This window comes from Alternaria viburni, assembly GCF_023758015.1.
Source record: "Alternaria viburni strain BMP 2772 chromosome Unknown scaffold_6, whole genome shotgun sequence".
Lineage (NCBI taxonomy): Eukaryota > Fungi > Ascomycota > Dothideomycetes > Pleosporales > Pleosporaceae > Alternaria > Alternaria viburni.
Genome location: NW_026055775.1, coordinates 1,323,528 through 1,336,919, shown reverse-complemented (window position 1 = coordinate 1,336,919; position 13,392 = coordinate 1,323,528). Strand labels below are relative to the sequence as shown.

At 53.3% G+C, this 13,392-nt stretch overlaps 6 protein-coding genes across 6 annotated transcripts; 3 read left to right on the top strand and 3 right to left on the bottom strand.

Moving 5' to 3' along the window:
- Positions 1–347: 347 nt before the first annotated feature.
- J4E79_003909 (uncharacterized protein) lies at positions 348–1,964 on the bottom strand (the record flags this gene model as incomplete). Its single annotated transcript, XM_049352799.1, has 2 exons — positions 348–748; positions 773–1,964. The coding sequence occupies 2 exons, from the start codon at positions 1,962–1,964 to the stop codon at positions 348–350; spliced, it is 1,593 nt and encodes a 530-aa protein (XP_049213178.1).
- A 2,017-nt stretch (positions 1,965–3,981) lies between these two features.
- Positions 3,982–4,992, top strand: J4E79_003908 (uncharacterized protein; the record flags this gene model as incomplete). Its single annotated transcript, XM_049352798.1, has 2 exons — positions 3,982–4,467; positions 4,510–4,992. 2 exons carry the CDS (start codon positions 3,982–3,984, stop codon positions 4,990–4,992), a joined length of 969 nt encoding a protein of 322 aa, XP_049213177.1.
- Positions 4,993–6,121: 1,129 nt separating this feature from the next.
- Positions 6,122–7,285, top strand: J4E79_003907 (uncharacterized protein; the record flags this gene model as incomplete). Its single annotated transcript, XM_049352797.1, has 4 exons — positions 6,122–6,354; positions 6,412–6,664; positions 6,720–6,847; positions 6,901–7,285. 4 exons carry the CDS (start codon positions 6,122–6,124, stop codon positions 7,283–7,285), a joined length of 999 nt encoding a protein of 332 aa, XP_049213176.1.
- Positions 7,286–7,403: 118 nt separating this feature from the next.
- Positions 7,404–9,740, bottom strand: J4E79_003906 (uncharacterized protein; the record flags this gene model as incomplete). The annotated part of the gene is made up of 4 exons (XM_049352796.1): positions 7,404–8,588; positions 8,639–9,362; positions 9,422–9,575; positions 9,629–9,740. The coding sequence occupies 4 exons, from the start codon at positions 9,738–9,740 to the stop codon at positions 7,404–7,406; spliced, it is 2,175 nt and encodes a 724-aa protein (XP_049213175.1).
- Positions 9,741–10,398: 658 nt separating this feature from the next.
- Positions 10,399–11,029, top strand: J4E79_003905 (uncharacterized protein; the record flags this gene model as incomplete). The annotated part of the gene is made up of 2 exons (XM_049352795.1): positions 10,399–10,903; positions 10,995–11,029. The coding sequence occupies 2 exons, from the start codon at positions 10,399–10,401 to the stop codon at positions 11,027–11,029; spliced, it is 540 nt and encodes a 179-aa protein (XP_049213174.1).
- Positions 11,030–11,259: 230 nt separating this feature from the next.
- J4E79_003904 (uncharacterized protein) lies at positions 11,260–13,216 on the bottom strand (the record flags this gene model as incomplete). Its single annotated transcript, XM_049352794.1, has 2 exons — positions 11,260–13,070; positions 13,120–13,216. 2 exons carry the CDS (start codon positions 13,214–13,216, stop codon positions 11,260–11,262), a joined length of 1,908 nt encoding a protein of 635 aa, XP_049213173.1.
- Positions 13,217–13,392: the final 176 nt, after the last annotated feature.

Genomic DNA, 13,392 nt, shown 5'->3' with positions numbered 1-13,392 from the left:
TATGAGTGACAACAAGGTGGACCGCGATCAGGTATTACCATGCGCAAAGTTGCAAAGCCGCATTGTTTTTGGGTGCGACATAGATGTTACAGCGATGTTTCAGGAAAAAATCGATGTAGATTGCTCTGCTGAACAGCGAAGTGGGAACTGTATCTGATAGAGAGGGGTATGCGCAGCTATGTATTCAAAAGTCCCAGAAATAAACAACATGGCAACATCAATCAACAACAAGAACGAGCGGACTTCGCAAAGTCAACAGTCATGCCCAGCCCAAGATTCGCCAAGCACCCATAAATAGATCCACACTCATATACCACGTGCAAACATCCTTCACCCATACGGCAGGTTTAGCTAGACCAAAACCACCCACTCCTCTTCTTCCGCTCTTGGTTCTCTGGCTCGGCTGGCCTTGGCTGGATGTCGTGGAATGCCCTCCAAGGATCGCGCTGCTGGGTTTCGGTCTCTTGGCCGCGCTGGGTATGCACCGTCTCCGAGCTCTCTTCTCGACCATCAGCGAAGCGTTTCTTGAGCACGACTTTGGTTGTAATTGAGCCGTCAAAAGCGACGGTCCGCTCGGTCGTCGTAAGTGTGGAGAGAATCGAAGGCTTGTCCTCCTTCATCCGCTCAGCGACCGCAGACGTTACCGAGATAGGTCCGGGGACAGCGGGTGAGGGTTGCGACACAGCCTCCATACGTTCGTACGCATCCAACTCGGTTTCCGAGTCCTCATCTCTCTCGTGTGCTGCGTCTAGAACAGTGTTGTATGTGTCACGTCTGACTGTGTCGGCGTAGGGGAACCGGTCTTGTTTCGGCGTAGGCGGATCGTCATGTTGGTCTTCGTGATCGTGGCTGTACTCGTAGCTTGGCTCGTCGTTTGTCCCAAGGCTAGGGCAGCTGGGCGTATCGTTGCGGTCCATATGCTCCTCGAGTTGGCGTTGTGTGATCGGGATCTTGCCATGAGTCCAGTACTTGTCGGACGTGTCAGACTCCATGGCGCCAGGACATTCGGGCTCTAGCTTCCCTTGCATCGTCTCCTCCAATTGTTGTTGCGTGATTGGTATCTTCCTTGGTCCCCAAGCCGGTCGGTCGGACCTCATCATACAATGTGAGACTTCGCCTTGCTCTGCTAGCAGGTCTTCGTAGGCTGCCTGCCAAGGTACGCCGGCCTTGTTCATTTCGCGGTTCTGCTCGAGTGCGCGGGGAGAGTACGCGGGGTCGTCGGTCTGCGATGCATCTGCTGGTGGTGGCCACTGCCATGATTTGGACCATGACCAGACGCGAGGCTTGCCGTCTTCAGAGCTAGGTTCATAGTTGTTGAATCTGGCAACTTCCGTCTCGCGGTCGTCCCAGGCTTTATCGTTGAACTCCTCGGCCAGTCTCTTCGCCTCTGCCTGCATCCGCAGCAATCTTTCCAACTGCATCCAATCCCTCGACCTTTCTTCCTCCGAGTTGGCAGATGAACTCCGGCCGTCGTGATCGAATGGCCGAGGAAAGCCCCAATCCCATGACCATCCCCACTCCTGACCCTTCTCGTTGGCTACCTTTTCAACCAGGCTAGCATCGTCGCGTCGCGCGACCTGCTGCTCGTCGCCTCTCCGTACATTGCCAAGTATTTCCATTCTTATGTCGTCAGCCTTGCGGTCGAGCCTCATCAGCTCCTCGCTGTTGCGCAAGACAGCTTGCACATCGCCGGCTCTGAACAGCTCTCTGCCTTCGTGGCGCAGCTCGGCGATGTCGGCTTCAATATCGTGAAGCTTGTCGCATTTTCGTGGATCGGCCTTGCCAAAAAGACACTGCTCACGTGCTTGGTGGGCGTTGTTGTAGTTGGCGATGGTGGCAGGAAGGGTGAAGACGGTGTTGAGCAGCGACGAGACCTGGGAATCGGCGAAGCGGCGGAAGGCGATGAAAGGATTGTCTTCGGGTCGGTTGGGATCGCGTCGGGGATTGTCGCTGTCGTTAGTCATAGTGATAGATAGCAATGTGGATGTTGTGATGGGACTTGGCTGATGGTGGGGAAGCCGGGGTCCGGAGTGATGATGATGCCTGGAGATAGCTGTGGCTGCCTCGGCGATAAGGCCACAAGGCACGCGCCACCCGTTTCGACGCGTCAAGCCATCGCCCCTGCCAGCCAACCGCGCTTCCGTCACTCCATCTCTCCAAAACCGCGCATCGTGACGACGCTCATCGTCGCCCAATGAGTATTTCGCATTTCCAAAATGTTTTCGGCCTCTCTTTCGCTATTCTTACCATCACCAAGCATGCACCGCCATAGGACCCAGACACGCTGAGCCGGCGATTACCTTGCCCAAGAGCTGCCGCGCTTCTTTGGAGCTCAGGAGTCAGTATGAAGATTCAATATTTCCAAACAACTTTCATCTATCTATTATGGCCCAAGATCTGCCTACATGACTCCACTCCACCTACGTATTGCCAGAATTTGTGAGTGTTGCATCGCAATCAAGGCATGATCTTGGCTTTCTTGGAAATCTACGCGGGTTTGGGATCCTCTCGGCAATCTGCAGTAGTCTGACTTCAACACCATCGACAACGCTATCCACAGAACCAAGAGCATCGCCAGCTTTTGCTCGAGACATACGCGTAAGGCCATTACGAAAAAAAGCCGCAGTGGATATTTTCAACCCGGCATTATTCAGCACCGCCTACGATCTGCGCCTTATCGTCTTACCGCCCGCTGGCAGCCAAGGAGCCAAGTGCGCGGCATGCGAAGACAATTGACTTCAAGACCTTGATCGTCCCGGATTAGAGCCGCACTGCCCAAAATCTGGACCTGCCCAGTTCAAGCAGCCATACACAACGCTGCTTTCCACTGCCCCGTGATAGGTCTCCACGCTTTAGCGACGCACTGCGCGTCATCCCGAGCGGATTTGGACGGGCAATCCCCGCCTGTAACTCCTTTCACTCCTGGGCCATACCTACTGCGGCCTTATCACTAGCGATCGAATACCCACGTTTCCTGTTTCTGATCTTCGAGGAATGTGTTTTGACAGCTGTGCCAGCGGAATGGGTACGTCACACAGGATCTGCGACACCAGCAAAGAGGTATAAGTAGCGGAGTAAACACCGCGTCTCGAGAACACAACACTATTTCATCTCGCGGCTTTATCAATATATATCACCAGACGCTTCCCCTTCATCTATACCGATACGACGTATAACACTTGTCCAATCGCTATACAACGAGAACCTAAAGTCCAAGACCTGCTGTTCTCTCTTCTATAAAGCCCGCCCGAACCATTCTCGACATCTGCAACACCACCACTACATCATCGATTCCTCATCTTCAACATGCGTTTCTCCGTCATCATCGCCACCCTCCTCGCTAGCGTTGCCGTCGCTATGCCCGATCCTCTCCCACAAGGCTACTCAGGCCCCTGCTCAAAGGACAACTGCGGTGTCAGCGGCAAGGTGTGTTCAGGCGGCGCGATCTGTGTGGGGTGGCCAAGCACCGATCCCGCCAAGAGGAAGGGATGCACCTGCAGCCGGGGTTAAGCATTTGATGCTAGATTTTTTTGCATTGGCAGGCGTGTGTAAGTATAGTGAGGCTGAAGACGAAGCAACGCTAATGCTCGCCAGATGGCATATCATAGCGAGGTTGACTGGAAGCATGTTGGCTGTAATCTAGAGGGTGTATTATTTATGAATGATGAAGACAGAATTTCGACCAAAAATGCTTACGATCATCTGAGTGCCACACAAATTCCCTGAATTCATGAGAAATTGCAGCCGCACTCGAGCTCGAGATCCGATAACTTATCTCTTCACTGTGCGGTGTTGCCTTGGACTGGGTTCTTCGCGCCTTCCTGGCTTGGCACGCCGGGGCCTCACTTGTGACTGACTACTAGGTACAGCACATGCAGTTCAATGCTGCCAAAAAGCCACCAGCACCCTCTCACCAATCCATGAACCTGCGACCACAACGCATAGCCCAACACTTGGTACCGACAACCAACATCATCAACCATGATGTGGAGCACTCGATTGCCGTTCCGCCCTCCACGTCCCAGACCATTCTTCGACTTACCGTGGGACATCCGAGAACAGATCTATAGTTACATCGAGCTCGATGCGCTCCCGCCGTTGTCAAACGGTACCGAGTACGCTGGCTTTGTTCTCTCGTGCAAGCTCGCCGCCGAGGAGCTATCTCATGTCGCGACCATAAATTATCGCAAATACCTCAAGGAATTCGAACGGCTGTCGAAGCGGCACACAGGCTACGTCAGTATGATTGCTCTACCAGAGCAGGCACCAAGTGGCCAGACAAACTCTTTTGCTCATCTACGCCGAGTCAAGGTGGAAGTCCCTCTACATAGCGGCATCTGGGGCAGCGCCCTGAGCAACAAGATGGTGTTCACAGCAGCATTGTGCGACATGTTTCACCCTCTCTTCGGACTTTTCTTAGATGAAGTAGACATTCATTTCGTGGCACCTTTCAATCCCGAGAGGAGGGTAAGAAGGGGATGCACGAATGAATTATACAGCATCCATCAGATGATTCACCGTGCGTTCGATCTCATCGAGACATTGAATTCACAAGTAAATTCACGCACTCCTTCTTCCAGAGGCCAATCACTGCGACTTGAACACGACATTGACCGATTCCTTTACAACTTTGAGGCGCAGGTCCGTGGCTTCACGCACTGGGATCGCGTGAACACAAAAGGCATCTGTTTCTCTTGGGACTGTCGACCAGTGGGTCATATCGAATCTCCACCAGACATGATGGGCTCCCTCTGGTCGCAGACATTGCGTCTCCGTGACTCGATCGGGACGGACAAGCAGACACACTACCGTGTGCACGATGCAGAGGGCGAGGCAGGCGAGATACGGATTTCAAGTTCTTTGCGCTGGGCTCCCACATCAGTCGGTCTTCCAAAGGAACTTTTCGAAAGACACAACAAGGTTGCTGCACTACAGATGAAGAACCTGGGCTTCGGCGAAGCAGCAGTGATCTTGAGTAAAGTAGAAATATGAGCGAGAGAAAAGGCGTAGGATGAGATGAACGCCGTCCATGCTCTTTCGGCCTCCGATCGGTAATATACCATTTCCCGGTGGAGAGAGTGGGTCTTCATCTAGAACACTCCACATGTAGTACGAAATGAAGACTTCCGTCTTACAAGACGACCGACACCACTTCCCTCGACAGTGTAAACAAATATGTTCTCGACTAGAGGAAGACAAACACTGCTCTCCAGGGGCTTCATACAATTGGCGGATGTATTCCACTCACCGTGATCGGTAACAGGAATCGCATGTGATGGATTACAACACTCATCCCAGGTCAACACACCACAACGCCCATGTACGGTACCTTCCCCGGATAGAAGGACACCCAATATACTCTTTCCCCGGAAACGCACCCCATATTCCACTCCACAGCGGCTGAAATGCCCCCTAATGAAGCGTGATCGCTACCGGCCCCACGTCCATCAAAGAGTATTCTCCACGAATAACGACATGCAGAAGCAATACAAGACATTTTGGCACCGGCAATACGCCGCCTATGCATCGATCCTAAAAGATTGCAGTCATGTTCCCCGTGACGCAACGCAGCATCGCGCAGGGATCGGTTGTTGTGGCACATTGCATTTAACCGCGATTAGAGGCGCCAAGCCTGCTTAAGTCGAACTCCCGAAGGGTACACGTGTGGTGCTAAGGAAGACAAGAACCGGCGCCGGAAGCTTCATTTAGATTAATGCGAAACAACGACGTTTCGTTGTCTATACTGCATGGGGGAAGCGCCGGGCGCGCTTTGGGTACAGGCTGATCGACGACGCGCAGGCTACTGTGGCGTGTTAGATGAATTGTCCGGCTTCCCGCTACATGTGGGTAAATTTCCTAGGGCTAACGCATACATGTTTCCCCGTACTGGTGGCGGCATGCGCAAGGAGGGACCGAGGTGGGCTTGGTCGGATGGATATTGTTCGTAATGAGCAGGAGGGTGCGGAGATCGCTAATCTTGCGAGCAATATCAGTATAGGGCCGAGGGAGTTGGAGGTCTGGTATAAGTAGTCTGGGGCTCTCGACCTGAATTGAGGTATCCAGCAGCCTACATTCTTTAGAGTCCAAGTTCAGTTACCAGTCTCGATATACCATTCTCACCATGAAGATTTCTCTCGTCACCATCTTGTCCGCCGCCGCGCTGGTCCAGGCTGCGCCTTTCGCTGAGCCAGAGGCTCTCCTCGATGAGCGCCAGGCTGCGCAGAGCATCGATGCTGCCATGAAGGCAAAGGGCCGGAAGTACTTCGGTACCTGCGCTGACCCAGGTCGTCTCAACCAAGGCAAGAACGCCGCGATCATCAAGGCGAACTTCGGTGCCATTACACCTGAGAACTCGTAAGTCTTTCCAACCTCCCGATCGCAGTGTTGTGTGCGATGCTAACTGCTGGATAGCATGAAGTGGGATGCCACCGAGCCTTCCCGTGGAAACTTCAACTTCGGCAACGCCGACCAGACTGCCAAGTTCGCAAAGGACAATGGCAAGCTCATCCGTGGACACACCACTGTGTGGTACTCCCAGCTGCCCTCCTGGGTCTCCCAGATCAATGACAAGGCCACTTTGACCACTGTCATGAAGAACCACATCACCACCCTGATGAACCGCTACAAGGGCCAGGTCTACGCTTGGGATGTCGTCAACGAGATCGTAAGTTGATCTTCATATCCCGGTCCGAATGGAACATAGACTGACTTCCCCACAGTTCGAGGAAGACGGTAGCCTCCGCCACAGTGTCTTCTACAACGTCCTCGGTGAGGACTTCGTTCGAATTGCTTTCGAGACAGCCAAGGCCGTTGACCCTGCTGCGAAGCGTTACATCAACGACTACAAGTAAGCAAATCCTCTCAGACTCCATCAAGATCATGACACTAACAGCCGCCCAGCCTGGACCAAGCGTCCTACTCCAAGACCAAGGGTATGGTTACGAACGTCAAGAAGTGGATCGCCGCCGGCGTCCCCATCGACGGTATCGGTTCGCAGGGTCACATCACCTCCGGCCAGGGTGCCAACGCTCCTGCCGCCATGGCCGCGCTCTGCGCTGCCGCCCCCGAGTGTGCGATGACCGAGGTCGACATCCAGAACGCCCAGACATCTGACTGGCAGAACGTTGTCAAGGCTTGCTTGGACCAGAAGAACTGCGTTGGTATCACCGTCTGGGGTATCCGCGACAACGACTCCTGGAGGCCCAACGGCAACCCCCTTCTCTTCGACTCCAACTACAACGCCAAGACAGCTTACAACACTGTCCTTGCTGCTATCAACAAGTAAGCGCGTCACACACCGTGCACATCGCACACTTTCTGTATATATTTTTCGGTGGATTGGGGAAGACTTTGTACATACATGGAGGGACAGCAGAGACGTCTTCTGGCTACAGCCCAGCGTCTCAATCAATCTTGTTCTCTCGACCAGTCACAATGCTCTCCTTCTGTGCACTCTTCAATGCCTTGATGATACTTACGCCGGCATCCGCGCTGGCTCCTACTTCAGCTTGTTTCGTCCAGAATATGTCGGCTGCATTGATTCGAACGCTTTTACGTCTTTCTCGCTCCGTCACGTCAAGATGGGATTTCTTGTCTGCAGTTGCCTCTAGTCCATCCAAATGCTTCTTTCTCCTCGCATATCGCTCTGCGCGCTCTTTCCGAGTCTGCTCCGAACCGATTCTCGACAGGGCAAATCGTACAGCAGCTCTGAAGCCCATGAAGATGTGTTCGGAGATGAGGATCGTCACTGGTAAGCTGGCCCACGTGCTCAAGCCAAGATATTCGCCAAGGAATCGCTGGGAACCGAACATGTGTACGATGGCAGCACTGGATATGCTCCCCAACCATGTCAATGACTCTAGACTGGCCACCCACGGCCCGATACCGTCGCTACGTGTTGGGTGAGGACGCTGATGTTCGACACAGATCTTCAGGAAGTCCGACCGCAGCTCGATCCAGTTGTTGATGAAGAAGCCGATCGGCACGAGAGGCCACACGGGACTGAAGAGCGCAAGATAGCCAAACTGAATGACCATCTCTGCAATATCCTCTTGGACGTTGTATGATGGCCTCAAAGCTTGCCGTCTCGTGCGACGTAGGAAACGAGATTCCGCTGGATCTTCTGCAGTTGGACTTTCGTACGAGTCACTGCTGCGATTCTTTGCTCGGCTAGCTTGTCGGTCACGCCACCATTGTTTGATCTGAGTCTTCAGCCAAGGTAGCGCGAGCTCTTCGATTGCGCTCGAGACCTGCCCCGTTACGGTGAGCGCGATGACTTCGTTACGCAACCGGTCAGGGTCGGCCTTGAACACCATCTTAGCTCGAGTCTGCGCGCCTAGTGTGGCATCGATAACGCGTTCCAGCAACGGTATAATCTGGCCACCGAAGGGTACGTATACGAATGCTGTAAGAAGGATTGGTAGATAGTTGGTGATTGAGTTGAGCACAAAGATCTTTTGAGTCAGCGACATCTCGTAATGATCAGCTGTTCGATGGTTCTCGTATTCCGTCAGCGCAGTAGCGATGTCTTCCAGAAAGTTCGTCGCGTATGGGAGGAAAACTGCAAGAAGCACCGTAGGCAGGTATTCCTAGTGAAATGTTAGGAAACCGCAATGGGTGGGACTGGGCATATACTGACCAAATAGAACTTGTAAGGCCCTTCATAAGCTTCTCCAATGAAGGTCTCGATGGTAAAGACGAATGCGATCAGAATTCCGAGTAACAGAGTGCTGACGAGGACGAACGGTATAACGACCAATTGGCGCACAATCCTCTTCCATCTTGGGAACACATGCCGAACTCTTCCAGCTGAGTCAATGATCTCTTGTTCGTAGCGGAATTGCGGGCGGTTGACTTTGAGGTCGCCGACTCCTCGTACCTTCCATCGGATGGCGAGATCGGTCTGCTTGATCTTCCAATACTCCAAGAAAACAGTGCACCAGACTCCGATTAGGAGTGCGAACAACAGAGAGTATTTCGGCAAAAACGCCCAGGCAAATACACCAGCAGCGCAAGGGAATGCCAAGGATCGAAAGTAAGTCTGGATGAAGGCAAAGTAGAAGGCAACTTTGGCACCCCATAAATCACGTATACGGTCCAGGTCGGCTGGTTCCAAGAACACCCGAGTGCTCAGATGGGCCAACAACGCGCGGTTTGCACCTGAGTTGTGTAACGGGAAGATTGCGGTCACATTTTCCCATGGTGGAAATTCTGGTGTAATACCTGCGCCTCCAAGCTCTTTGCGCCAGTTGACAAGGTGATACATGGAAAGCAGATCTTCGGCTTCGAACTCTGCGGTGACAACGGTCTTAGCGGTTCCGCCGGGATGGTCTTTGGTGATGCCATACAGCCAATCTTTGACTCTGCAAAAGCCTGCTTAGTCTCCTTTCAAATGACAAGGTTACGGACGAACTGAACGTACCGTGACTTGTAGACTGTGTTGCCAAGCAGATCTCTGGGCGCTTGGACAAACACCAACAATGTTTGATCGTAGCCAGGGCGTACCTCAGTATTGAGGCCTGCAGACTCTAGGTCATGCAATAGCGTCTTGCATTCTGCGATGGCGACGTCGTCATCTAGTCCTCGTCAGCCGTCCGCTCTAACACTACACCTTTGTGACATAACGTACCGACATTGCCAAAGTCATACACTATAACGTACTTGTCGTTATAGGTGACGTTCGCAAGCTCAGTATCATCGCTCAGTGTCGTGTCCGATCTCTTCAAGGGTCTGATTGACATGGCCAAAAGGGCTTAAACCGAGCGGAGAACCAGGGTAGCTGTCGAGACTGTGAAAAGTAGGGTCCACAACTGTGGCTGAAGGTTTTATAGCGTTGAGCCACTGAGGCGTCGTCATCGTGCTGGCCATGGCTCCTGTGGAGTCAGGCAAGCCTCAGCTGTGTCGCGGATTGGTGTTCGGTGGTGGGACCAACGCGTCCGAGTGCCAAACTTAGCACTTCGATGCCGACCGATCCGGAACCGTGGGGGAAGATGGGCGTTCACTTCTGTCGCGTGTGAGGAGTTGTACATTTCGCAGGATGTCGGACGCTGCAACTGCATTGAGGGAGGAGAAGGTGCAGGGCCTGGAATCTGGAGATGGAGCGATGGAGCGATTGAGGGAGATGCCGTCACATGTGCGCGTCTGTCTGGGCCTAGCGCTCGAAACTGCCAATGACGTAAGCTATCGAGGACGCGTCGAGACGCGTTGTAACAACGCGAACGCTTCACATTTGCTTTGTCTGCATTTCTTTCGCGAGCACGATTCATCGTAGACAAGGAATGCAAGGAAATTCATTAGCACTGTATCGAGATTCAAGACTCAAGACTCGCTCTACCAAATGGACACAAAACAGGAACCGATTAAACTGCCTCTAGAGCAGACACAGCTCCGAACATAACCATGCGTCAAGAGACCACAGTCACACAGAAGTCACCAGTGCCCAAATCCTACGGCTTCCTTCCGAAAGGCGACCGCTACAAGACACTGCATTGCCGCAAACTCACCCACGAAGCTGGCCGTCCACTGTACGTCGTTGTCGACGGCCAGAAAAGAACGACTGGCATCCGTATCCCCTTGCACGTTCTGCACAAGGTCAACAAGCTGTCGAAAGAAACGTTGTCAACCCGTCGCGCAGCTACAACGAAGCGCGATGCAACTGACATTGCGAACGCAGCTGCTGAGATAGATACGCAGTTTCCGAAGATACCAGCGTCAGAGAAGCAAGCCGTACTTAAGCACGGCTTCAAGAAACACTCTGGTCGAGTCGGCCGAACGACCTCAATACCGTTATCACGGAAGATTTTGTTTGCTGTCATTGCGCATGTCCGCCATACGCACACTGACTATGATGCGTTGTTGCAGGGTGGAAAGAGCAGGGGACACGCGAGGAAGACCACGAGAAAAGGTATTGAGACTGTGATGCGGAAGTGGGGATACAATAAAGGTACGAGAGGGAAAGCGCTGACTCCACGTAAATTGACTTACTGACTGTAAAGAACTCAATTGGTACTTCCGGACTGAGAGCGCATAGGGTCGGGGAGATGATGGTTATTTGAAGAGGAACAAAACGCCTATGATATGGTATCTGCCATGCAAAAAGACGATTACAAAACCCATTCACTCCACGCTATGCCATGATCCAAAGCCCATTTGACGCCTGCCCGACTACGTGACTAAAGCCGCATAGTACGTGTTCTGCCTGTGAGGGATATTCAAACCCAGGGCGGTTGTTTGCGTATCCAAAAGTATCGCTTGCGAATACTAGCCGTCGTCTGAATCGACTACCATACTCTCCCCAAACGCACTAAGATCCTCCTCCGCCGCGCCTTGCGCGTGTCGCCTCCTGCGACCTCTCCTGCCAGCAACCCGATTCTGTTCGATTTCGCGTAGCTTGCCATTCATTCTTCGCTCGAGCTCCTCGATCTCTTCGTCTTCATCTGCGTCTCCTGTCATGTCTGGTCCTCCCGCTGCTCCAGACTCAAGGAGTCCGCTGTCTGACTCGTTAATCTCTAGCGCGCGATTGAGGAGGTCGGTAGCCATTGGGTCCTGGGGCGAGACGGCGAGGGCTTCGTGCAAGGTGATGATAGCGTCCCAACTTCTGTTGAGGTTTAGGAGAACCAGGGCTTTTGCGGTGAAGACGCTCGGGTCCTTTATGCCGTGCCGAAGCACTTCGTCGAATGTCTCGAGAGCTTCGCTGTACTGTTCACACTTGCGAAGCGCATGGGCGAGATTTATCCGTGTGGGTATCCAAGCATCTGGGTCTGCTTCGTTCTGCTCTGAGAAGGCTAGCGCGCGGCGGAAGAATTGTATAGCGTCCAGTAGTTGTCCTTCGTGGAAGTAGACAACGCCCATCTCGTTAAGAAGGCAAGGATCGTTCTCGCACAGATCGTATGATGTCTTCAAGTACTCTCGCGACAAACTCAGATTGTTCAGTTGTAGGTTTTGCATGCCGAGGAATAGCTGTGGGAGATGCGAGCCTTGGAAGAGACGTGCCGCGGTGGAGTAGGCGGAGATGGCTTGATCGTGTTCCCCTTCTGCGGCAAAAGTATGCGCAAAGCCTATCCAGGCAGGGCCAAAGTGTGGGTCCATCATGGAGGATTTGGAGAAGTAGCGGCGTGCCTCAGCTATGCGACCGATTGCGAGATAGTAGGTACCAACGGCGAACCATGCGCATGGTTCTGAGGGGTTCGTGTCTGCTAGTTCGTGCGCAAGCAGGAACAGAGTGTTCTTCTCGCCAAGCTCGTGCAAAGACGCTATATGTATGGGCATGATGTTGAAGTTGTACTTGTCGTTCGCTAGGACGGCCGACGTAAGGGCAAGGGTATCGCGGAAGCGGCATAGGGTGAACATGAGATCCGCTTTCGAGAGGACTATGTCAGGGTTCTCGCCAAGGTGGTAGTGAGTCGTGAGTGTCTCTGTCGCGTTCGCAAACTCTTCTGGTCTGGTGTACTTGGATAGGCGTGTTGTGTAAAGGGTCTTGGTGAAGGACGCGGCCTCCTGTGACAAGGAAGGGTTGTTGGCGACGTTGATGGTGTCGAAGTTGAGCGATTCGAGGAACTTCCACTCCTCCTCTGGTGCCATCAATGAGTTGGACATAAGCGCATCGAAGGCCTCGAAGCATTGCACGTCGATCTGAACCGCCGTCTTGTAGCATTCCTTGGCCCGGTCGAAGGAGTTCTGCTTTGCATAGCACACACCTCGAAGATAGCACATGCCTGCTTCCGACTTGATGTTGTTAACATCTTCTCGATCGCGCTCTTCGCTCGTGGGTAGGCGCTCGTTGCGCGAGCCGTTCTTGGTCTGTCTTGCGCCGGCCCGTGTGTTGACGTCGACATGCCGCAGCTTGGTGCGCGTATTCCCTGGCGCCGAAATGAGGTGGGTTGGGTTCTTGTCGCCCAGTATCTGCAGTGCGTCTTCCAATTTCCCCAGCTTCAGAGAGCAGTGCGCAGCGAGGTATCGACATTGGGGCGTGCGCTCAACGAGGTTTCCGCGTGCGAGGAGTGACTGGGTCCTGTTGTAGTTGCCGGTGGTGAAGTGCACCTGGGCTAGCCAGAATGCGTCCTGGTCGTCATCTATGCGATTTTGTCAGTATACGTTGACCTGCCGAGTGTTAGAGCATACCCGTCAAGGCCAGCAGCTTGTCTGCAACAAAGATGGCTGTGTCGTACTGGCAGCGATTGAGGGCTTCCTGGCGCCACTCGCGTAGATATTTCTCCATAGTGTTACTATCGCATTGGGTATAGTCTGTTCAGGCGGGTTAGTGAATGTGCCCCAAATGCTATCCCCAGTCGAGGTGGCAGTCGGCGGCGGCGCGATGTTTGGAGCCAGGGTCGCGCCTGCCCGACGCGAGAGCACATGTTTGCGGGGTGCCTGCAGCAGCGGGCCGCCTTAGTC